A 25,781-nucleotide genomic window follows, 5' to 3' on the forward strand; every position below is an offset into this window, starting at 1 on the left:
CCCACATCCACTGGTGCCCTGCAGTTCCCAGGGCAGTAACCCTGCACACCTGCTTTAATGGGGGGGGGGGGCAGGGAGCAGCTGGGACCCACACATGTGCACACCCTAGAGTGACCAGACAGCAAGTGTGAAAAATGGGGACGGGGGTGAGGGGTAATAGGAGCCTATATAAGAAAAAGACCCAAAAATTGAGACTGTCCCTGATCACCACCCACACATGTGAAACGGAGCTCATTTCTAGTTCAGCTCCATCTTTTTAAAAAAGAACTTTAGGTAGGGTTAAAATACATCTGTATTTTCCTGGACATGTCAGGCTTTTCGGTTCTTAATCACCTCCTGGGAAAATATGGACGTATGGTAACCCTATTGGTACAAAAAATACATGCTGTCGCACATCCCTTAAATCAGAACTTTTTATAGGGAACCCGTTGTTAAGATTTTGGCAGCTCATCACTGCTTAAAACCCCCTCCTTCTCCTGTGCTCCTTGGTAGGATTTAGTGACCATGCAGAAAAAGGTTAAATTATCTGAAAAGTCAAGGTAGCTGGAACTCATCAGGCAACACAGCTCACTGCTTTAACTTACAAGGCAGGGGAAACATTGACTTTGGAACAGAAGTTTGTCCACTTTTGATAAAGTGAGATAAACAAATGTAGTCATGGTGCAAAACTACTCATTAAAGCAATGGTCAACAGTTGTTATAGCCAGGGCCGGCTCTAAACTTTTTTGCCAGCCCAAGCAAAGAAAAAAAAAAAAAAAGCACCACCCCACCAACACCCACCCCCCCGAGCGCCGCGCCAGGCCGCGCCGCTGAAACACCCCCTCCAAGCGCCGCCCCGCCGAAACACCCCCCAAAGTGCTTCACTGCCGAAACATCCCCCCCAGCGCCACCCCGCCCCGATGAAAGAAAAATAACACACACACCCCCGAGCACCGCCCAGCTGAAACAAAAAAACCTCGAGCGACGCCCCGCCGAACCAAAAAAACCCACCCTGAGTGCCCCCCACCCCCTACCCCAGGATTGGCCACCCTTACACGTGCTTGGTCGGCTGGTGCCTGGCGCCAGCCCTGATTACAGCCACCACCTCCTGAATAAAAAAAGTTGTCTATGCCCCTGCCGTTTGTATCCTGGTAGGGGAATATTTTCATTTATGGATGATGTTTGTCACGGAGAGGAGAGGCCACAGGGCCTGAAGTAGTTTTCCCTGTGACAGATAAAATACTCCATGTATTTCTAGACCACTGGTTCAAATCTAGCCTGGGGCAACAGTGACTGGCAGTCGATGACTGTTCAGTGGTTTATGTGAAGTTCTGAGTGGAGGCAGCCATCTTCTAACATCCCTCTTCTTGTTGGCAGGATCAGAGGTCAAGGTCTAAATGGGCCTACAGACAGAACTCCCCACTCATCCCAGAAAGTTATTCTATCCCATTGTATTCCTGAGCACATAGTAGAGAGCACAAATTGTCTTTGGGAGTGAGACCCCCGGGAGGAGGAGGCGTTTTTTGTTTTTTTTGTTTTTTTTTAAACCTGTCACAGGGTATCCAGGTCACTATCATGCTGCCTTCCCCTTCTATTACTCTGTTTATCCACTGCTAAAGGGAGCCTGCTGCCAAGTAAAGGAGGCAGTGACAGGAGCTAGGTGTAGTGCACTAAACTCTCCCTACCCTCAAGACTCAACTCCCCTAAAACCCATTATAGCCTGGTGCCTAGCAGAGGGAGGGAAGGAGAGAGCCAAGACTGGTACAGGGAGCTTAAGGCCAGAAGGGGCCATTAGATATTTGTTCTGACCTCCTGTCTATTACACGGCATTAAATTTAATCCCGTTACCCCTGATTCCTTAAGTCCCTTTGATTCCAGTGGTTGGACTAGAATCATGGCCTCTTTTTCAAACATCCCACATTTCAAGAGAAAAGTCACTCACTTTAGTCCCACAGTTCCCTACTTTCTGTTCACCTTTGGTGTCCCCTCACATTTATTGTGGAAAGTTATTGACACCACAAATAAAGAATCATTGCACTGAAGTGACAGAAAGGTCTGTTTACTCTCATGGAGCGAATCCCTTGACATCTTGCCTTCCTGCTTAAAGAATGTTGTGTTCCCACTCTCTCCGAACTGTGTCACACACTGCTCCCCACATTTGGGCCCAGGTAGGCTGAGCACTATGAGGCAGGGGAATCCTATCCAGTATTTGATCTAAGGCCTCATCTACATACAGAATTGCACCAGTTTTACTAAAATCCATTTAAAACCAATGTCATTAAACTGGTACACAAACCCATCCATTGAAACCAGGATTTTATCAATTTCTTATGGAATTAGGAAAACCAAAATATGCCTAGTTTAAACCAAAGTAAGTGTCCATGCAAGGGTTTGCATCAATTTAATTAAGGCCTACCTGCTTTACAGACTATACAATGTGTACAGTTTATTCAAGAGCACCTAAAGCAACAGTTAAACACTCAGTAACATCGCTGCACAATTACCCTAGGCGAGGCTGAGAGTCTGTCACATTATATATACTTTTATTTTAATATTAAATGAGGCTAAGATCCTTTGCAAACTCACCAACAAGATATAGTATGAATTTTCTTCTCACCAGCATAACAGGAAAATATTTTTATTCATGACTTTTGGATCCAAGTAGGAATTTTAAAGCAAAGCTCAGACTGGCTGCTCACTCTCACACATACACATGCATAGCCCCAATTTCTGATATTGGAAATCTAGTCATTTATTATACAGCTAAGACCACCCACCAATTTCTCTGTCTTAATCACTGTGTACTATCCCCATGATGGAAGAAAGTCAGAGGCTTCACATTTAAAAGTGCCTACTCTTCTTTATACACATATCACCACCAGTGCTAATGGGAACATGTGCTGATGGGAAGGAGCTCATTTTCTTCATTTCATATTCACCCAGAGAGAGACAGGTGGGAGAGGTAATATATTTTATTTATTCACCCATACGCACCAGATTCATCACCATCATCACTTAAAGCCTGGTCATTTTAGAATTACAGTTAGACTTCAATAGACAAGTGACCCACTGATTAAATCTGAATCAGTCTTTCCTGTACATCACCACCTTTGTGGAATCCATTCACCAAATCCAACATGGTTTTTAAAATGAAGTACTGCTGCTATCCCTGGACCCACAGATTGCTATAATCAAGAGGGGAAACAGCTACAAATGCTACTTTCAAATCTCTGTTAAAAAAGCAATTACAGAATGTGACTGGCCAGTATAGCTTTCAATTGAAGCAGTTTAAAAAAAAAAATAAAAAGTGAGTGATTCTTGGAAAGAACATTTTGCTGTTTTCACAGAAGAGCAACTCTAGATGGGTTGTACAGAGATTTTGCAGCACGCAAGATCAGTGAGCTGAACCACAGCAATCACAAGAGGAGTTGAAAGTCACAGCAATGTTAGGGGGTCACAAAGTTTCAAAAACTCTTTCAAGTTCAATTTTCTTGCTTGAACTGCCACCCCCCCCCCCATGACAGTTCGGGAAATCTATCTTTGTACAACTTACACATTCTGTTTTGTATTATGGACTCTCTATATGTATGGGGGTGGAGTCATTAAACCTTGATGGTTTTCTCTTCAAATGGAGGCACCCTATGTCAATAAGCTAGCTACCACTCAGAAAAAAAGAGGGTCACTTGACAGAGGGAACTGTCTGAATGTTGTAAGAAGAAGGTATTGTCCCTGGCCATTTTAGAGAGCAGAAAGACACTGACTGGAAGGTTTCAGAGTAGCAGCCATGTTAGTCTGTATCCACGAAAAGAACTTGTGGCACCTTAAGAGACTAACACATTCATTTGAGCATAAGCTTTCGTGGGCTACAGCCCACTTCGTCAGATGCATGCAGTGGAAAATATTGACTGGAAGCAGTGCTTAAAGTGCACCTGGTCACAATGGGTTTCAGGGATAGCAAAATTAAATGTCTGAATAGCCAGCTGGGTCACTGAGTATACATTTTTAGCTCTACCTTGGTAGGGGTGGAGGGACCTCCCCTCTGATTGGTGGTGGCTCTTCTCCAGGAGGTGGTAAAGTAGGGCTACTGCAGGAAGCAGACAGCACTCTCTCTCTCAATTCCCCCATCCCCCCAAGTAATCTGATACCTTTCTCATAAGAGACTCTCTGAGAGGAGGAGAGAGAAGAAAAGAGACTAGCAGCGCCTGTCAGCTCTGGTCCCTCTCCCATACCCCTAATGCAAACAATGGCACAACTCCTCCCCTCTCCCTCCCTGCAATACCTGGCCCAGAAAGGAGGAGAGGGCACTCTGCTCCAGCCCCATCTGGCCTGGGAGAGGAGACGTAGAACCCCAAGGAGCAGCCGAAGTGAGGATGGGGCAAATGAGAGCCGAATTGACGGTGGGGGGAGGATTGATTTGGGCGTGGTGGACAGGTTTAATTCTTGGGCAGGGAGACTTGCAGATGTGGGGGTGATTAAAGGCTCCCCACTCTTTTCAGATCACTGTAAACACTGACTGAAAGGGTCAAAGAGACGGTACTCCATGGTCCTGAGAAGAAGCCAAGAGCTACAGAGGGTATGTGGGGGCGGGAGAGAATCCTACCACCTCAAAGCAGTGTTTCTCAACCTTTTTGATACTAGTGACCAGCTTGCTGTCTTCCTAAACTGTGTCAGGGAGATCTCCGGGACCAGTGCCTGTCCACGGGCTGGCCATTAAGAAAGATTGCCTTAGAGGACTTTGATTAAATCATAGGAACAGAGGACACAGGACTGAAAGAGGCCTTCTGGGTCACCAAGTCCAGTCCCCAGATATCGCAGGGACTCCTGCCCTCTAATCCCATCCAGAAACTTATCAAGCTCCATCTTAAAACTGGATAGGTTGTTTGCCCTAGTGGAAGGCTGTTGCAGAACTTCACTCCTATAGTGTTTAGAAGAAGGTTTCTAATTGCCAGCTTAAATTGCTTCATAGCCAGTTTATACCCATTTGTTGTTGTGCCATTTCCCAAATCCCAAAGAACACACAGGAGTGGTGAGGAATCTCAGGCAGGGAATGGTGTATGAGTATCAGAGCATGGCTGCAACATAACCACCATTGCTGGCCAACTCTGGCACTCCTGGTGCTCCCTGCCTCAGTTTCCTTCCCCAAGATGGGTCTCCTCAGTTCTCCACACACCAGTCCATGCTGGAGATGTGGTTTAGCCCTCTGGCCAAGTCACAAACAAAACTTAACCCCTTCTGGGGTTGCAGAAGTCCAACTAAGAAGTCCCAACAAAAAAAGGTTTTTCTGCTCTTTGGGGCTTCTATTCAGTCTGCCCTCTGGGCCCTGTTCCCAGCCATTTTCTGGGCTACCTTTGAGAGTCTTTCTAGCTCCGAGACAGAGCATTCATCCCCCGGTCTGGTTCCTCTAGAGTACCACTCTCCGTCCCTCCTGGACTCTGCTCCTTGTGTCCTTCCTGGCTCTGGTATAGAGCACTGGGCCTCAAAGCTGGTTCCCCTGGAGTACCTGGCCTTCCACAGGAACCTACCCACTCTGTGTGGCTCCATTCCTCAAATGGAGCTCTCTCAGCCCTTGTATAAGGCCTGGGTGTCCATTAAGCCAATGGTCCCCAAATTGTGGGATTTTCCCCCCTAAGGGGGCACAGAGGAATGTTCCGGGTGGCACAGCAGGGTCTGGGCCAGCCCCCACAGGAAGTGGGGAGGAAGCACCACCCAGCCATGCCCTGCCCCCACCTGCATCCCTGGACTCAGCCCCTGGCTCCCAGCCTGGCTGCAGGTCCACACCCAGTTGCGGCTCCAGCTGCTATCCCCAATCCAGCCACGGCTCCACTGCCAGCCCCAGACCTGCAGCTCCGCTCTCGGCCCCTAGCTCCCGTCCAGCTGCAGCTCCAGACCCAGTGCCCTTACCCCTGTCCACCCCCTACTCCTGACCATAGCTCCCAGGGGCGGGGGGTGGACAGGGGGGCACGATGTGAAAAGTTTGAGGATCACTGCATTAAGCTATTACCTGACCCTCCTCAGATCCATCTCTTCAGGCCGGGAAGCATCTCATTAACTGTGAGGCAGACTCAATCTTCCATGAAAGGGGCTAGCCGCCCTGTGATGAGGTGTTTTATTGCTTTGACGTAGATATGTATATCCCTTCTGCTAATTGTTTTTAGAAATCCCTTTTGCAAAGCCTGTGCCTGTTTGCTTCAACTATCATGTTTCCCTGAAGAATAAACTGTAAACCAGACTGGCACTTAAGTGCAGCTTAGCTGGTGTGTAGGCCTCACGCTGGCCCTTAGCACAAGGGGGAATTTCACTTTTATTGTAGAAGGCAGAAGCAATGAGAAGTATGAACTGCAGACAGCTATCATAGGGGAACACACACAGATGCACCAGCTTGATCTACTTTCCCCAAAGTGCTACTATGCGATACCATCTGTCAGACCACGAATATCAAACAGATATAGTGGAAACAACAACATTTACTCCCCTCCTTAGAAAAACCTATCTATATGGTAATACCTCACCCATGCACATACATTACACACTTTTCTCAAGGACGACTCCAAATGTCACATCTTCCTTCCCTTTACAGTGCCATTAAATATGCTATTTTCTAAATTGTAAAATCAGATAAAGATATAATCCATATTCAGGAGGATGGACTCCATCTGATGTTTTTTGGTTGTCTCCCCCCCCTTTTTTTTTTTTTTAAATAAAACCATGTTTGGCTCAAAGCATGGTAGAAGAGCATCTGAAACCACACGTTTTTTTTTAAATTGCTGCTCAAGAACTCAGATTTAAATAATGTTTGCAATTTAAAAAAAAATGCATCTGATCTCGTAACAATATTTGAAACAGTACAATATTAAATCCTGAAAAAGCAGAGCTCATAATGAAACCTGTAGAAACAATGGACTACATTTTAATCTCACTTTACCCCAGTTGGTGGACACCTGGAGTAACTCTGACACTTCAAAGCATGTGTAAATGAAATCAGAATCTAACCATTGCAGAAGTTTCAGTACAAGCTTTTGTTTACCAGGTTTCATACACATTAGTCATGAGCTGGGCTAAATCCTGCAGTCCTAAACCAAATCATATTGAAGTAAATAGCAATTTAGACTGAATAAGGATAACAGGATTTAAGCATAGCTTAACACAGAACAGTCACATGACTAATGATCATTGAAGTTGCCTATTATGATCAGGACCTGCATTTAAAAAGTATTAAAATACTAGTTACTTCTGAAAATACGTTGAGGCATGATGGACCCCCTTTAGTGCTGGTTCCTTGAACAATAACTCTCAACTGTGCAAAGGTACTTGTCTATCCATACTGACATATTGAAAGCACAATATTCATACACCATACAGAGATGAGTGCTAGTAAAAGAAACTGGCTAGATCATAAAATCAACATCACTGAAGATCACATACGGCATATAATAATAAAGGCAAAACTCAATCAGCTCCTGGTGTGTGTAGCTATATTTGTCAGAGTCAATTTCTCTATGCCTGCATCTTACCTTCATCCCATGCACTGATTAGAGAGGTCATCTGTTAATTGCAACCTAAGTAGGCACTGCATGTTGCTTTTTCCAAGTGTTCACCCGGCTTATACATTCTCACCTGACACGTAAATGAGGGAATTTGTCAGTTGTGTAGAACATCTATAGTAAACTTTTTGGTTATTAATTACACTAAACCAATGTGAATATCACTGAGTGAGTTGTTCTGGGTCACCAGAAAGCATGTTTGCAATTTAGTTATAAGACTATAAGACTTTATATAAATATTAAGTCTCAGAATACCATGTGAGGAAGGGTAAGTATTATACCTCCTTCCATTTCTGAGTGAAGCACAGGAGTACAGAGAGATTAGAGGACTTGATCCTGGTTACATGGAGACTCAATGGTGTCCACTATCAGGAGTGGCTCATGACTGAGAGTGCCTATACCTCAGTGCAGACTGTCAAAAAACAGGGCAGATACCCCAAATTGGTGCTAGATTCTATAATTAGATTTCACCAACCCAGGGCTTGGCTACACTTGAGAGTTGCAGTGCTGGTGGAGGCTTTCCAGCGCTGCAATTAGTAACCGTCCACACCTGCAGGGCACATCCAGCGCTGCAACTCCCTGGCTGCAGCGCTGGCTGAACACCTGGTCTGCTTGGGGTGTAGTGAGTGCAGCGCTGGTGATCCAGCGCTGCTCATCAGGTGTGGACACACACCAGTGCTGTAATTGGCCTCCAGGGTATTAGGAGATATCCCAGAATTCCTGTTCAGCCACTCTGCTCATCAGTTTGCACTCTACTGCTCTGGCCTCAGGTGACCCGCCCTTTAAATGCCCCAGGAATTTTAAAAATCCCCTTCCTGTTTGCTCAGCCAGGTGTGGAGTGCAATCAGTTAATCTTTCCAGGTGACCATGCCTCCACACAGCAAACGAGCCCCAGCATGGAGCAATGGCGAGTTGCTGGACCTCATTAGTGTTTGGGGGGAGGAAGCCGTGCAGTCCCAGCTGCGCTCCAGCCGTAGGAATTACGATACCTTTGGGCAGGTATCAAAGTCCATGCTGGATAGGGGCCATGAGCGGGATGCGCTGCAATGCAGGATTAAAGTAAAGGAGCTGCGGAGTGCCTATTACAAAGCCTGCGAGAGAAACCGCCGCTCCGGCACTGCCCCCATGACCTGCCGTTTTTACAGGGAGATGGACGCGATACTTGGGGGTGACCCCACTGCCAATCCTAGGACCACGATGGACACTTCTGAGCAGGGTGGGGGATAGGAGCAGGAGGAGGAGGAGGAGCCGGGGGTGGAGGAAACCGAGAGTGAAGCTACTGGGATGGGGGAAGACACCCCAGAGTCCCAGGAGGCATGCAGGCAGGAGCTCTTCTCAAGCCAGGAGGAAGGTAGCCAATCGCAGCAGCCAGCACTTGCTGAAGGACAAGCAGAGGAGCGGGTTACCGGTAAGCGGCTTTTATTTTCAGGGTGGAAATGTTTCGGGAGAGGAGGGGGGGTTAGGGCTGCATGCATCCCTGCCTAGATGTGGAATAGCCCATTGATGTGGTCTATCACGTCACGGTAATCGGCTGCAGTAATCTCCTCAAAAGTTTCAGCCAGAGCGTGGGCAATGTGCCTGCGCAGGTTTATAGGGAGAGTCACTGTGGTCCTTGTCCCAGTCAGGCTAACGCGTCCGCGCCACTGTGCCGCGAGGGGTGGGGGGACCATTGCGGCACACAGGCAAGCTGCATAGGGGCCAGGGCGGAATCCGCATTGCTGTAGAAGACCTTCCCGCTCTTCCCTGGTGACCCGCAGCAGCGAGATATCTTCCAGGAGTAACTCCTGTGGAAAATGTTGGGAGACTGTTCAGTGCAGATCCCCCCTGTAGCTGTTTGCTGTCCCCAACACACAGAAACCGCTGCACAGCCCTGAAGCAATCAGTACCCCTTACTCACCATTTCGTGGCTCCTGTTGTGTTATGTGTGCTCTTTTTTGGTATGGGAAAAGTATGCTAAAGTGAAGACTGCAAATTCCTTCAGTGTGTGGGAATTACTGTCTGGATGAGATAATGAACAATGCTACCCTGTTAACTGTTGCCATTTTTGCCTTTCAAAAAGCGACCTTGACTGCTGGACTGCCTGGCTCCACCACTGCACAGAGACTACAAAATCTGAGGAAGAAGCTGCGAAAAACCAAGGAAGACATGCTGAAAACAGTTATTGATCACTCTGCTAAAGAGAGTAAAATCCTGCAGGACTGGAGAGAAAGGGAAAGCAGGATCCGCCAGAGAAATTGGCGGAGAAACGCAGTGGCCAAGAGGAAAAGCACAAAGCAACTGCTAGGCATCCTGGCGTGCCAAGCGGACTCTATCCAGTCACTCATAGCCATGCAGGCAGAGCACTACCATGCTGCCCCCCCGTCCCAAAGCTTTTTCCCTTCTACCCCAATGTCAGCTCCAAACCCCCTTCCCCAGCATCCAGGTTCTTACCACCACCAGCTGCCTCCAACACCTGTACGTTCACCAACCAGCCCTGAGAACTACAACCCTTACCCTCTGCACTCAACTCCCATCACCATGCAGTATATGCACCCTGAAGTGCAGCAGTCATTGCACAGCACTCCAGACAGGACATATGCAAACTTGTGACTGTACAGTTCACCAACCCACCCCCCTGCCCTTTTAGGTTCCTGAAATGTTGTGTGTCTGTCAAGGAAGTTTTTTTCTTTTCAATAAAATAATTCTTGGCTTTGAAAACAGTCTTTATTATTGCAGATAGTGAAAGATACCTTAGCCCAGTAAAGAAACAGGCACTGCAAATCATTTTAGGGATAATAGAATCCTAACAGTGTAACCACGGCACTTCACTCCCATGCAAGGCAGCAAACATTACTGTTGGCTTTCAGCCTCAAATTCTTCCCTCAAGACATCCCTAATCCTTATAGCCCTGTGCTGGGCCTCTCTAGTAGCCCTGCTCTCTGGCTGTGCAAATTCAGCCTCCAGGACTTGAACCTCGGTGGTCCATGCCTGACTGAATGTTTCACCCTTCCCTTCACAAATATTATGGAGGGTACAGCATGTGGATATAACCGCGGGGATGCTGCTTTCCCCCAAGTCTAGCTTCCCATACAGAGACCTCCAGCGAGCTTTTAAACGGCCAAAAGCACACTCCACAGTCATTCGGCACCGGCTCAGCCTGTAGTTGAACCGGTCCTTGCTCCTGTCAAGCTTCCCTGTATAGGGTTTCATGAGCCAAGGCAGTAATGGGTAAGCGGGGTCTCCAAGGATCACAATGGGCATTTCGACGTCCCCTACTGTGATCTTCCTGTCTGGGAAATAAGTCCCTGCCTGCATCTTCCTGAACAGGCCACTGTTCCGAAAGATGCGTGCATCATGCACCTTTCCAGGCCAGCCTGTGTAAATGTCAATGAAACGCCCACGGTGATCCACAAGCGCCTGGAGAACCATAGAGAAATACCCCTTCCGATTAACATACTCAAATGCTAGGTGGGGGGGTGCCAGAATAGGAATATGCGTCCCATCTATCGCCCCTCCACAGTTAGGGAAACCCATTTGTGCAAAGCCATCCATAATGTCCTGCACGTTCCCCAGAGTCACGGTTCTTCTTAGCAGGATGCGATTAATGGCCCTGCAAACTTGCATCAACATGATTCCAACGGTCGACTTTCCCACTCCAAACTGGTTCCCAACCGACCGGTAGCTGTCTGGAGTTGCCAGCTTCCAGATTGCAATAGCCACCCGCTTTTCCACCGTCAGGGCAGCTCTCAATCTTGTGTCCTTGCGCCGCAGGGTGGGGGCGAGCTCAGCACACAGTCCCATGAAAGTGGCTTTTCTCATCCGAAAGTTCTGCAGCCACTGCTTGTCATCCCAGACTTCCATGACGATGTGATCCCACCACTCACTGCTTGTTTCCCGAGCCCAAAAAGTGGCGTTCAACGGTGCTGAGCATTTCCGTGAATGCCACAAGCAATCTAGTGTCACACGCGGCAGGCGACTCGATATCATCGTCGGACTCCTCACTGTCACTTTGGAGCTGAAGGAAGAGCTCAACTGCCAAACGTGTTGTGCTGGCGACACTCATCAGCACAGTCCTCAGCAGCTCAGGCTCCATTTCCCACAGAAATTGCGATTCACAGACAGAGAGTAAAAACACAGCAAGAGACTCACAATGGCGCCAAACGTGGCCGGAAAAACTGTGACTGCTGGGATGTGAAGCGATGCACCACAGGGCGTTGGGACAGGAAGCGGAATGACCCGCACCCTTCCGTCCCCTTCCCACAACGCCAAAATGGGACGAGGTGCTCTGTGGGATAGCTGCCCACAATGCACCTCTCAATACAGCGCTGGAAATGCTGCAAGTGTGGCCACACTGCAGCGCTGTTAGCTGTCAGTGTGGCCACACACCAGCGCTGTCCCTACACAGCTGCACGACCAGCGCTGTAACTCCCAGCGCTGCAACTTTCAAGTGTAGCCAAGCCTCCAGTCAGGGCCGCCCAGAGGGGGGGGCAAAGGGGGCAATTTGCCCCGGGCCCCGGGCTCCGCAGGGGCCCCCAAGAGAACAGCAGAGGCTCCCGCCTCCGCCCCTCTCCTGGAGCCTCAGCGCTTGATGTCTCTGGCAGAGCCCCTGAGCCCCGCCCTGCTCAGAGCCGCGTGATGAGGGGGCGGGGCTGGGAGCTCCGCTCCCTCCGCTCGGCGTGGAGCTCCCAGCCCCGCCCCCTCCCCACGCGGCTCTGAGCGGGACGGAGCTCAGGCCCCGCCGGCCACACGCTGCCGCTGTTCCGGCGAGGCGCTGAGACTCCGGGTGAGGAGGGAGCCGGGGGTAAGAGGCTGGGGCCGGGGCGGGGGGGGGGGGGAAGCGGGACCCGCCGCCGAAGCGCAGCCCGGTCTTCGGCGGCGGGGGGCCCCTTCCGTTCCGGGACCCGCCGCCGAAGTGCCCCGAAGACCCGCGGCGGGGACCCCCCCCGCCGAATTACAGTCGAAGACCGGGCTGCACTTCAGCGGCGGGTCCCACTTTGGCGGTAATTCGGCGGCAGGGGGCTCCCGCCGCGGGTCTTCAGGGCACTTCGGCGGCAGGTCCCGGAACGGAAGGGCCCCCCGCCGCCGAAGACCCCGGGCCCCCGGAATCCTCTGGGCGGCCCTGCCCCCAGTAACAAATGTGAACTTCCTGGCTGCATTATCAGTTTTACCATAGAGTCACAGACACTCCCCTTAGGCTCTCCAGACTCTATCTTGCCACCCAGGCAACCTGGATTTAGTGATAAATGGTCACTTACACCAAAAGTCACAAAATATTCAGGCAGATAACCCAAGATGCCTCCTAACCAGACATGTCAAACCTGTGCGGGAAAAAAAAATGCAGAAATTGGGCTTGGTTTTGGCTTAATTGGCTTGTGAGTTGCTTGTTAGCTAGTTTTTGGCTTGTAGCTTGTTACCCCCCGCCCCTTTTTGGGATCGGCTCCAGGCAAGCAGGGACATCAGGGGGAAAGAGTCAGGGGCGCGCAGCAGGCCCACCACAGTCCCAGACTGCACACGCGGGGATCTAGTCACAGTGTTGGGGTTCTTAGGGATTAGCTTGTTTTGGCCTGGTTTGAAATGGGATTAGCTTGATTTTTGGCTTCTTGTGAAAGTCGGGGTGCTTATTTACCATGTGAAAGCTGGCAATTTAACTGATGCTAATGGAGAAGAAGCCAGCCCATCCTGTCATTGCCAAATCTCTGGATATGGAGAAAGTGTTGAGTTGGTGGAATTAAATGCCTCTTCATCACACTAAATACATGAATAATGACCTGCGCCTCCTGGCTTTTGAAAGTACTGAGTACCTGCACCCAGGCCCCTACTGGTATTTCAAGAGTTCTGAGCACCCATCTCCTTTTTCCAATGGTCCAATGTAGTGGCTCTGTAGCTGCACGATGATCTCAGGAAGCCCATGGGCCTGACAGGAGCATACCTCTCCCAAACAGAGAAAGCAGAGCACTGGATCACATAAGCATGCCTCATGCTGTCTGACCTGTGTGACTAGAACTGACTCTCTCTCTCTCTTCCCCCCCCCCCGCCCCCCCGGCCTCCAAGAACCTACGGATGCTTAAGGAAGTAGAATGTTCCCGACCAAGAGATGCTGCAATAATTCCAATTTCCAGGAAAATGAGCAGATGAGGAAATGGCCCTTCAAAGAGCTGCATGGAAAATCATGATGGAAGTGCCAAAATTGCTGATGAATTTTGCTTAGGAGGACAAAAACTTAGCAGCTGAACAAATGATAAATAAGATGCTGGCTGCACAGAAAAGCATTTCTATGTCCAGTAGGTGAGATATGAGAGAAGACACAGTTGGAAAACACCACATAAATCAGCGTGAGTGATAATTCCTTCCCATTGCTAGAAAAAAACCAGTAGGATAAAAATGTGTCCATCAAGAAGTTAGGACCATCGGCAACTGAAAGAAACAGTAGGCCAGGTTCTGATCTCGGTAACACTGGTGCAAGGTTGAATTAACTCCACTGACTGATGAGGTGTACATACCCCATGCTAGAGCAAGGAGGAGACCTGCCCTGCCACAGAGTATCCACTCCACCTGCCAATTGGATCAAGAGAATATCTGTCTGGATTCAGCAAAGCAGCTACTTGGACAAGAAGAGGAAGTGGTTTGGGGGCTCTCAGAGGAAAGGAGAAAGGAAAAAGAATCCTCTCGTTCCTGTCAATGAAGAAACTGAGCCAGGGCCCGATGGACCAACCACTGAGAGGAACCTTGGCTGCACTTTGCTTGAAGAGCCATGCAGATTACATTCAGGGCTGCTGGAACAATTATTATAATGGGGGGGTGCTGAGAGACATTGAATCAAACTATAAATCCTGCATATAATGGAAACCACTTCAAGCCTGCCGCACCCCCAGTTCCAGCAGCACCTATGATTACACTGTCCAATTTCTTGTTTTGCTCTGTGTACAAGGACTGAAAGGGGGCTGCTGGGACAAAGGACCCTTCTGAACAACCGCAGCTGAGGAAAGCCTGGGTCTCCCCAGAAATAGGCTGGAGCCTTAAAAAGACAGCATTGTAATTTGAGGCCAGAAGCTTAAAAAGGAAGTATTACAGTTGGAAGCTGGTGCTAGTAAGAGACAAATATAATTTTCCTTTCTGACAATTTTCCTCCATTTTCTGAACCCGATGCCACAGCCCTGGTCCATTCTTGTGTGATGGCCACCTCTTGGCCGATACCAGGGAAAAGCATGAGTCTGGGCTGAGCTAAAGATCCAAGCTCAGTAGCTGGAGGCTGTAACAAATCCACATCCTTTGTGGACTGGGCATAGACACTGACCAGAGGGCTACATTTTGCACCAAAGGAAACACTTTTATAAAATCCCTGGGCATTCTGGCTATTTTTCCATAAACACACCTGATCTTCTCACATAAACGTTTAATTATATGCACACGCACACAGCTATATATTTAGAGAAGGCAAGGTCAAAGGAATGTGCCTTCAGCTTGGAGTAGAAGGTGGTGAAGATTGTCTTGATCCTTAGTTCCTTTGGCAGTTTGTCCCACAGTCAAGGAGCAGCCCCTGAGAAAGCTGTTTCCCACACAGATGGGCTTTACCCTTGTAGTAATTTTCATAGAATCATAGGGTTGGAAGGGACCTCAGAAGATCATCTAGTTCAACCCCCTGCTCAAAGCAGGACCTATCCCCAGATTTTTACCCCAGTTTCCCAAATGGCCCCCTCAAGGATTGAACTCACAACCCTGGGTTTAGCAGGCCAATGCTCAAACCACTGAGCTATCCCTCCCCCTTATTGTGCCTGAGAAGCAAAGTTGTTGAAAGTCATATGCCATTGAATATATTGTATAAAGAAATCAAGAGGTGTGGTCTGTTTTCCCAAACCAGCCACTTCTGTTCAGGTAAAGGCATTATTAGCCTGGAGAGCCTATTTTAGAGAAATGCATTAGCAATGGGAAGAGCAAATACTTTCGTTCTCAAGATATGATCTGCTCATATTATTGTGAAGGTTACTCCTTACGTTGTGTGATACTGTATTGTGGAGCCATGATATTTTTAGTATAATGCCCATCACTCAGTGTTATTTCTCCTGTGAATAAAGTACTCAGATATTCTGAGCCATGCCTAGAATGACGGGTCAAATGAAAAGCTGTGTACAATTAATTGGTGTGAGATGCCATAGTAACTTCTTCCAAGCACAACAACAGGGGAATCCGCAATGACAAAGCACATCAGACAGCTGCAGCACAAATTACACTCAATCCCAACTAGGATGGAAGCTGGCATTAAGAAAACATATGTAGTGCCAAGTGCCTTCATTCCCAGTAAGTGAATAGGAATTGCCATAGTGGTTCACACTAATAATTTCCAGGTGAACTTAGTGCTAGCGAAAAGTTGCAAATGGAAATCTCTGGAGAATTAAATCCTCTATCTTCTACATCAGAAGTTCAGAAAATCCAGTGGCAGTGACAGCTTCCTCACCTCTACCCTACCAATGTGCATTAATCCTCTCTAGGGTCAGAGGGTAGTTTTGTCTCTGTGATCCATTTAGTTCGTGCCATCTCCACTGAGAGTGCCAGCAACAATGCCAACTATAGTGCTGTTTTTCCCAGCATGGATGTCCATTCACTGGGAATTGGACTGAAACAGCTATATACATTTCACATAGATCATCGCAGAGCCATTAAGCCCACTACTGGTCAGGCTTCATGTGTGTTGTGTCCTGCTCTGCACCAGATCCACAGAATATGCAAGTCTGCTACTGCCCAGCTACAGCGGCTGGCTCTTCAGTTCAATCTATAAAGGCCTGGGTGTTTAGCTCTAGAGATCCCTGGTTCAACCCCTAGTGTCCACCAAGATGGCAGCCATCACACCATCAGATGGTAACAACTTTCAGTTACTATTGACCCAGATTAGATTTGAACTATCAAGATACAAAGGAAAGATTCTATATCTCAATTCCCAAATTATTTAGTCCCTCACAAAGTCATATATTACACACACACACACACACACACACAAAAGCAATAGCTCTGAACTCATGTTCTTTGGCATACATAGATATTTAGAACCTTTTCATAATGTGGATTAATGTTGTAGTGGACATAAACAAAACAGCAATTTTTTTTGTTTATTTTCAAATATCTATTGCTGTCTAAAGCAAGTGTGAGACAGCAAAAAACAATGCAGAAACTGACTGGGGCACCAGGAAAATGCCAATATTGTGTATCTCACATGCTCACCCAATCTAATGCCTGGTTTAGAATATCTCCTACACAGAGAAAAGCCAACTTCTGGGGGGACCTGTGGTTAAATTCTTTACATGGGTTAATGGGAGTAGAATTCCATATAGCTCCTACTAGCGTACTGCTCTGGAGGATCTATTAGTTTACAGATACTGTAATAATATAAAACTGTTTTAAAAAATCATTTGTAGGGTAAAATGGTCTGAATGAAAACTGACAAAGTGATGTTCTTCTAAATGTGAAAACAGACAATGAGAAACAATGGATCTGAGAAGTGTGAATTGCCCCCATCTCTCTATGGGATATTGACTCTGAACCATAATGACAAATTCATGTCAACATTAACTGCTTCACCTTTTATCACCCAGATAATTTTCATTTTTATTCTGGCTGGAGATTTCAAAAGATAGAGATGAGAGACGCATATTAGGGCATTTTATACATCCCTTGAGGCCATGCAAAGATTTTACAACAGTATTTTCTCTAGTGCTTTGTCCAGTCTAGTTTTAAGTGTTCTAAGCAATGGAGCCTCCACCCCTCTTCTTGAGAAACTTTCTACAGCCTAATAGATCTGTCACCATTAGCCAACTGTTCCTGTTTTATTCTAGCCTAAATTTCCTTTCTTTATATATACTTTTGTCCAATTACTCCTAGTTGCCACTTAGGGCTCAAAGTGAACCAACAGAGAAGAGGCGAAAAGAAATATGGCTGTCACCAGGGACAGGGAGCCATGATGGGAAGGAGAAAGAGTTAGCAGCAGCTATCAAGGGAAGGAACATGGGCATGAGTAGAGTCCTACCATTTTGACTTCTGGGTACCTGTAAATAATGACAAGGAAAAGGTTATATTCAACTGTCAAACCAGAATCATTTACACTAAAGCAGGAAAATTGAATGCTAGGAAAAAACCACACCTCTAAGTTCAAGTAGACAATGGATCAAACTGTCAAGGGAGGCTGCATTTCTGACCTCTCTGGAGATATTCAAGACAAGACTATACAAGAAGCTACTGTGGCTACAACAGGAAGTTATTAAAATTATTTTGTAGTCAAGCAATTGGGGAGTGGGGGAGGAAATGGACTATATAACCCAGGAGATTCCTTCCTTTTCCTGGATTTACAAATCTAATAAAAAGCCATGAGAAATGTTAATCCCATGTACCGTAATCACATTTCAAAAGTGAAATATCTCTACTTGTTTTCCCAAAATCATCCAAAAATTCATCCATGTTATGGACTAGGTATGGTAATTTATTTTAAAAACCCCTCACTTTTAAGTCATTTTTCAGTTATATAAATTCAAGTCTTAGGCACTGGAGCAACTGAAAAATAATCTTTTTTTAAATTACTCATTTTCAGGAATAAAGTTCAATCCTAGTCAGATCCTGAATGGCAAATTTCAATCAAAAATGGATTTTTACAGCACAGGTATGTAACCTAAAGAATTAAGTTCATGATAAAAATAATGCCATAACCTGAAGCAAATTTTCCCAAATGATATAGTACTTTAAGGGAGACTTAGCAAAAGCAGAAAACATATGAATTGTTAACATAATTGGTAATAATTACTGCAAGCAAATGATAGTTACCAATTTAGATCTATAATCCATGAGACAGATGGAGCCTTTGCTGTGAGTGTATGAATCAAGATTGGTCACACTGTTGAACCTGTGATGTAGAAGCAAAAGGATTACAATGTATATGATAAAGATGAACAAAGAAATTATTACACAAGAATAAATTAACTGCAATAAGTGGACAAGTTATACTAGGAAAACACTGCTGTTTAAGGGCCTGAACCTGCTCTCATTGAAGTTAATGGAAAATTTTCCATTGACTTTAAATAAAAAACAGGAGCAGAGGCTGAATTGTGGACTCTCATACAGATATTCAATTAATATCCATTTAGGGATACCAGTCCATAACATGATTATAAAGGGAGAATTTATTTTCTGCTGTTTTAACCTATGTGATGACCGAATTGTATATTTTTATGATGATAGTTCACCTAGACACAGGTTCTAATTTTGTGCATAATGGGGGCTCTAGATCACACTTAGTTGTTCCCTATGTACATATTCCCCATTTTCCTCAAGATGTTTATTAACCAACATCAAAGAGAACAAGAGGGGATAAATATTAGCTGCTCCTGCAATTCCTGGACATGAAGTTAGAAGAAGGAAGGGTTTTCAAACTCTTCCTTCCCCTGTCTACTCATCCTTACTGCATCAAAAGTTGCTACAGCTAAGTGTTGCTGGAAAATTCTTCCTCTTTCAGATCTCTTTAAAAGCAATTTCCAAAATAACATGGTGATTGTCCTTTTTTTCAGCCTCAGTCTTGACCCGACTCTTTGGAATCTAAATTAGATTAATCTAATCTTAAATTGTTTTAGAGAAAAAGGAGGTTCTGTGGAACAGCTTCAAAATGTAAAACATCAGAGTTACTGGCATAGAATGGAAGCTTAAAAACCACTTACTGGCGTTATTACAAAAGACAGCACCCCCACTTCACTGAGAGATTGTGATTATGGTAAATAACTTTAATATGTGCAATAGGAAGCAGTGTGCTCCAATTATTGCATGGGAGTCAGGAGACCCGGGTTTTATCAGCTCTGCCTACAATCTGCTGTGTGACCTTGGCTGAGTCACTTGCACGCTCGGTGCCTCGGTTTCCCAGCTGTACAATAGGAACGTTACCTAGGATCTGTTGTGAAGGGCTTTGATTGCCACAGATGAAGTGTTATATGAGCGCTACATATTCTATCCCCGAGAATTCTCACACTGACTTTTGGGATAAGGCAGTTACGTTACAATGGACGTTTAACCCTTCCCTGAAGTTGCTCCCACCAGTGGGGAGGAAGCGGCTAAGCCAGCCTGCTGTGCTCCTTTGTGGGTGTGAGGTGGGAGAAGGGCCAGAATAAAGCAATCCAGAGCCCTAAGCACACGATATGGACCCCCTCCCCTCAGGACTAACTCCACTTGTACTGGTGCTGGCAGGAGGGCCCCACCTATCCCAGAGAGATACAGTCAGCACCACGAGGCCCCTTTCTCTCCTCTAGAAGGAGCAGCAGGGGCCCCTTCCCCACCTAGTGAGGCAGGGGATGGCAGTGGGGATTCTCCCAGTACTTACCCCAGCAGTCAGACTGTGTCTACTTGGGTGAGCGGGCAGGGCCTCCTGCACTTTCCTCCTCCTGTCCCAGAGCCCTATTGGCAGGACCTCCCAAAGCAGTGGATCATGGGATTAATACCCCATTCCGATGTATAGGACAGTTCACACTGTTCAGTTATACTCAGGTCACATTTGAGGGTTTTTCTTCAAAATCATGAGGTCTAGAAACTCAGTTGAAAGGGAAAAATAAAAAAACCCACAACACCACACTGAAAACTGAAATTCTGACCTCATCATGTGACAGGAGCCTTAGGCAGGGGTTTATAGTGCCTATGCCTTAATCCAGCCTTGGGTGGAGGGTATCTTTAAAAGGGTAGACTCCTCCGTACCCAGCAATTTCCCAGGGGTGGGGATCTAGACTGGAGCTATGTTAGTGTGGCAGTTCCTGGCCTCAGCTATTGCTGTCATGCCAGCAGTGCAGGAGGACGGTCCTTGTTGTCAGACACGTCAAAGGTAGAAATCATACCTGGAGTTGAATTTTACTTGTTTGTACTGTGAAATATCCAGCTATTGAACAGATTTTTTATTATTATTATTATTATTATTATTATTATAATAATCTAAGGTGTGTTTGAGTCAGTTTCACAAATATCCCTTTGTAAGACTCTTTTGTATATTTGGAATAGCAATAACTGTTCTTCAGTGGGGTATTTGAGTTTGTTTTTTTTTTGCTGCAGTATCCCAGTCTGATACAGTCACATGCGCTAATCACATTTTCCATTAGCAATGATAACAGAAATCACACAATTTATAAAAAAGTCATTAAGAAATGTGTTTCAGAGACAAAACCCAAAAATTGCAAAGAATGGACTAATGGGGGATTATTTTTTTATTTGGAATTATCAGGGGGTACTTTTGGCCATCTGATTACTGAAAGGTTGGCCTGTAGGATCATCCCTCAGGACTTTTGCAGAATGTGTCTCTTCTCTAACACAGTAAGGGTTCCAACATCTTTTGCTACAATCTGAGATCTTCATCACTGAAGTGACCTGTAGGATAGCCTGAAAGGCTTTTAAATGATATGTCCTATCACTAAGCGCTGCAAAGAAACACTATTAAACTCTCACCCCGTGCGCGATCATTGACCCTTCTGATAGGGAATAATCTTCGGTGGAACAGTTTAGAAGAATGGCTGTTTCTAACACTGAACAGTTTGTACTTGAGGGTATGGAACGATGTTCAGTGTATATAGTGAACGAGAATCCTCTTAAAATACTGCTTCCAGAAGGCATGGAGTTAAACTTTTCACAAAGGCCAATGGGACTTGAGTGCTTTTGAAAATTTTACTCTTGAGCAAAAGGCATGTATTTCAAGAGGCCCATCTCTGTTGACCTGCATTTGAAATCCTATGCTGTATTAAATGCTAAAAACAAGAACTATATCAATCTCCATGACATGCTAACCCAGTGCTTTTGAGGTGAACTGTTAATTAGTTTCATCTTCTGAAATTAAAAATGCCTCAGGGTAGGGACTGTGTCTTACTCTATGGACTGATCAGCACTAAACACAAACATGCAAGGACAATAAAATTATACTCCCCTTTTATACAGACTGGGAAACTGGGGCACAGAGAAATTAAAGGACTTGTTGAACGTCATACAGCAAGCCAATGACAGAGTGAGAATAGAAGTCCTGACACCTCCCATATTTTATTAGTCCCCAAATATATTATAATACCCCCCCAAATATAAGGGATGAATAAGTCTCACTGCTTGATGCCAAAGATAAAATATTTCCTGACAGTGGGTGATGACGACTCAACTCAATTACAGTGAATTAAGCAAGCTTCTGAAAATATGCACTGAGTACCCTGGGACTCTGGCCACAGTATACATTTTTACAGGGCAGGGTTATAGTTTAATACTGGCTCTTATTGAGAAATGTCCCTGTCATAGGTCTCACCCCCACTTAGAGCTGTTGGGTTCCAAAATGGGGACCTGCCTTGGTTTCCCTCTAAACTAAAATCCTAGTTTAGATCTGGTAAAAGCTGCCACCACCCAATAAGGTACGTGTATTGGGACACAGTCCTTCCCCAAAATCCTTGGGGATCCCAAGAGCCCCAAATCCATGGAGTTCTTACACCCAGGAGAAATAAACCATTCCCCCCTGCTTCCTCCCCCATCCCTTTTCCTAGGAGAGATACCGGGATCCACTACAGAGGGATGCTTCCCTCCTCCCCTTTCCCTGAGAATCCACCCAAGGAAAGATCAACCAAGTCCTTTATAGAAAAGATTTATTAAAGAATAAAAAATAAAGTCACTGTCTCTGTAACCAAGATGGAACAATACACAGGGTCTAAACTTATCAATCTCTGGAGAGAATTCCCCCTCCCCTTCTTTCTCAGTAAAAGCAATAACAGTACAGAATTAAAGAAATTATATAGCAAAACACAGAATTGCAAATACAGAAATAAAAGCATAATACTAGTTCCTTGCTAATACTCACTAGCTTGAATAGAAGAATTTATTGCAGAAACCTGGGAGGACTTGATTAAGATGTCTGGACTCCCTTAATTCCCAAGAGAGACTCTCTAAAAACACAAAGAACAGAAAAAAAAAAACTTCCCTCCACAGGGATTTGAAATTATCTTGTCCCTGATTGGTCCTCTGGTCAGGTGTCCGCAGGTACTGCTTGTTAACCCTTTACAGGTCGAAAACAAAACCTTAACCCTTAACTAACTGTTTATGACAGTCCCAAAATATTTAATACCATAATTTCTAAGCCTGAACTATTTAAAGAAAAACTGATCAACAACCACAACACAACAGCCTACTTCACAACATGAACAATCAATTGACCTGAATGTTATGAGATCCCACCTAAAATGGCAATTGCCCTGCTACTCAGTACACTGCATATTAACAGGTAGTATTCTACAAGGACCACGATGCCTAAAAGAAGGTATGCCTTGGAAGCAGGGGGAGGAACTATGGCTGTGTTACCAAGAACTAAAAGCGCCATGTGGCATCATTTCATCACAATTTAGTACAATACATTTTCAAGCAAAGAGTGCAGTACAGCTTTGTCAAGATTACAAGACAAACTTGATTATAAAATTGGATTACCTGCCAATTACATTAATCTGCTTTAAATCATTATTATAAATTGCCCGGGTATAACAGCCTCTTAAAGACAGCGATTAGTCCAAGGTCAGGGTAAGTACATATACTGCACCTTACATGGTAATGAGCCTCAATAACTATAAAGAAGAGAAAGGCTTGTTTAATTTCCTGCACATAGAGGTATATAGGTCTGATCTTCCGCCATTGGAATCCAGTGGCAAAACTACCATTGAATTATAGGATGCAGAATCAGGCCTCTGAGCCTAGGGGGTTGAGCCTCCTCCACTCTTATGGAAGTCAGTGGATTTGAGAATATGTAGCCCTCCCAAGACATGCTCAGTACCTTGCAGAACTGGGCCTTATTTTTTAATTTTCTCCAGAAGAGAACCAGAAGATTTGTTCTAATTTTAGTGTGACATTGCCTTTGATCCTACAGGATAATAATATTGTCATCGGACATCACGTGATAACATGCATGAAAAAACTTGAAAAATAGGGGGTTTGTTGCATTTTGATTAAGGGCATGTCTCTAATACAGGTGATTAGCTGGACCGAGTGAGACAGAAGCTGCACAAGAAAACTGGTAGTTTCCTCAGTTCATTTGCATAGGCCGGTAGATCATGAAGTGAAGCTTCAGTAGCCACTCCATAGTTAAAGTTGAAGTTGCTTCCCATTATAAACTCAGTTTTCAAACTCAGTTGTCTGGAAATGAACAATTAAGAGATCCATACTCTTCCTCACTATCTATAAATTCTTCTTCATTCTATCATCCATCCAAGCGTAACTTTCTTCCCTTGCTTGGTTCAGTAACGGAATTATATTGCTGGATGCCTATTGTTGATTTTTATGCATCTATATTAAATGCAAAGATTTTGAAAGGAATATAGTTTCAGAGTGCATTTAGCCACGGCAGAGTGCCATACATTTTTTGATCAAACAGTTCGTAGAATAGATGAATATTTTTATGAATAGAATTGGAATGATGGAATGATTGATCTGTTTTGTTTTATACAGTGTGCTGATTACATGCTGTTGCAGATTAATGTGCATATATAGAGTTTACAAGTTTGTATTTTAACTGTATTGTGTAATGGTGGACATACATATGTTTTGTAGCAAGTAATAATGAATCCTATTAGTGCAACAGTGAGAGAAATGCTATTCCTCTCAAACAGCAAAAATAATTTTACATCTCTTAGTAGTTTGATGTGTTTCACTTTTGCATTTTTTAAAAATGTTAGGGAGGGGAGTTAAGATTGGACAAGAGAGAAAATCATGTGGCATGACAAAAATTGCTGAATGGGAAAGCGGTTAAGTGATCCCTTAACTGTTTGTTTCCAGACTTTCCAATATCTGTATTTTTTTTTAAGTTGCAGAATTTTTGCAGCTAAAGTAGATTATATTCCAAAATGAAAAAAAATTGTATTCTGAAATGGAAAAAAAAAAAGAGTAAAGGCTGAAATAAATACACTTTTTTTCTACATCACTTTTGAGTTTTTCCCCTTAATACTGTAAGTTTTACAGATTGTCCAATCCCACAGTCCCTAATCAGGCAAAATTTCCTCTGAGCTCAATAGAAATTTTGCTTGCAAGTAAGGACTACAGGACTAAATATAGAACTCATCAAGCAATATCATTAAAAAAAAATTTCAAGTCATCCTAGCTGTATTTATCCCAATTCATCAGTCACCATGACCCAATGGACTCTTTAAAGAATTATTTTTAATTCAGTACATTGTATTGTGTTACACTATTCCCAGACTACCCTTTGTTTACAATTTATAACTTCAAAAATGCTCACCTGGGTTTTAAATTTGGCATAGAAATTCTCAGCCCAAAGAATGTGTCATTGACACAATGTATGGTGTTAATCCTTCTGGAACCTACTTTCAATCAGCACTGTAGCACATTGGGATTGATAACAGGGACATCATCCAGGTGTACCAAATCTCAGTGCTTATCCATGCACATCACAACATCTCTATAGCATGGATTAAAACAGAAGCACGAGGTAGTGACATTGGCACCCCTGGATTTCCTTTCTCTCCTTCCTTTCCCCATTCTCTCTTTATAACGGTTTCAAATTAAGCAAATTAATTTAAAAATGGGGGAAAAATCAGGTATACAGTAGAAGGCAAGTAAGCAAGGAGAGTTAGAGCAGACACTCTTTTAATTCATCCTTCATTCAGCCCCAAATGGTGCATCTCTCTCTCTCTTTCTCTCAAACACACACACACACACACACACACACACACACAGTAACGCTGCACAATCCCGAGACCTGGCACCAGATAGCGGGTTTCTAAACTGCCTTTCCTTTTGATAAAATAACTCAGACTTTACTCTAAATCCTGCTCAAACGCTATACTCTAGTATTTGTTATTTGCATTAGTAGTAGTACATTTTCACCATATCAAGATAATACCTTCTTTTATAGGAATGGGGCAGTCTCCATATACATCTAATACCTTGACTGCTTTTCTGTTAGGAAAGCACCTAAGTCCAGTGTGGGCACTACCAGACATAAATAATAATAGTACCTGAAGAAGGGGAAATACAGAGGGTCTGTGTTAAATGAAAAACAGCCCCTAGGAAGAGAGAGCAAGGAGACTATGTAACATCCTTTAAGAACTCTGGAAGTTAAATCACACACTTCTTTTCAGCTCTGTTGGCAATAAACACAGCGGCTGCCAGGAGTCACTGGGGTTTTTTGGCCATTCAGTTCCGAAAAGGGGCAGTTTCAGCAAACAGCGCGTTGGCTGCAGTTCTCCAGGGTCCCAGCACTTCCTGCAGCAGACAGCCCCAGGGGGCTTCGCACTCTGCAGTTCTGCTGGGGGC

The 25,781-nt window shown here is 45.0% G+C and overlaps 1 protein-coding gene across 5 annotated transcripts in view; it reads right to left on the reverse strand.

The window, feature by feature from the left end:
• RAB3B (RAB3B, member RAS oncogene family) overlaps positions 1 to 25,781 on the reverse strand; it is a 130,951-nt gene that overhangs the window by 104,544 nt on the left and 626 nt on the right. For 2 of the 5 annotated variants that reach the window (XM_045026139.1, XM_045026138.1), the window contains exon 2: positions 18,303 to 18,381. In XM_045026139.1, coding sequence (XP_044882074.1) covers positions 18,303 to 18,323 — 21 coding nt within the window. In that variant the 5' untranslated portion in view covers positions 18,324 to 18,381. Of the gene's footprint in view, positions 1 to 7,490; positions 7,594 to 7,801; positions 7,820 to 18,302; positions 18,382 to 19,842; positions 20,032 to 25,781 lie in introns of those variants that run through there. The other 3 variants (XM_045026137.1, XM_045026140.1, XM_045026141.1) reach the window with 3 other exon arrangements.

This window comes from Mauremys mutica, chromosome 8 (assembly GCF_020497125.1).
Source record: "Mauremys mutica isolate MM-2020 ecotype Southern chromosome 8, ASM2049712v1, whole genome shotgun sequence".
In the NCBI taxonomy this organism is placed as follows: Eukaryota; Metazoa; Chordata; order Testudines; family Geoemydidae; genus Mauremys; species Mauremys mutica.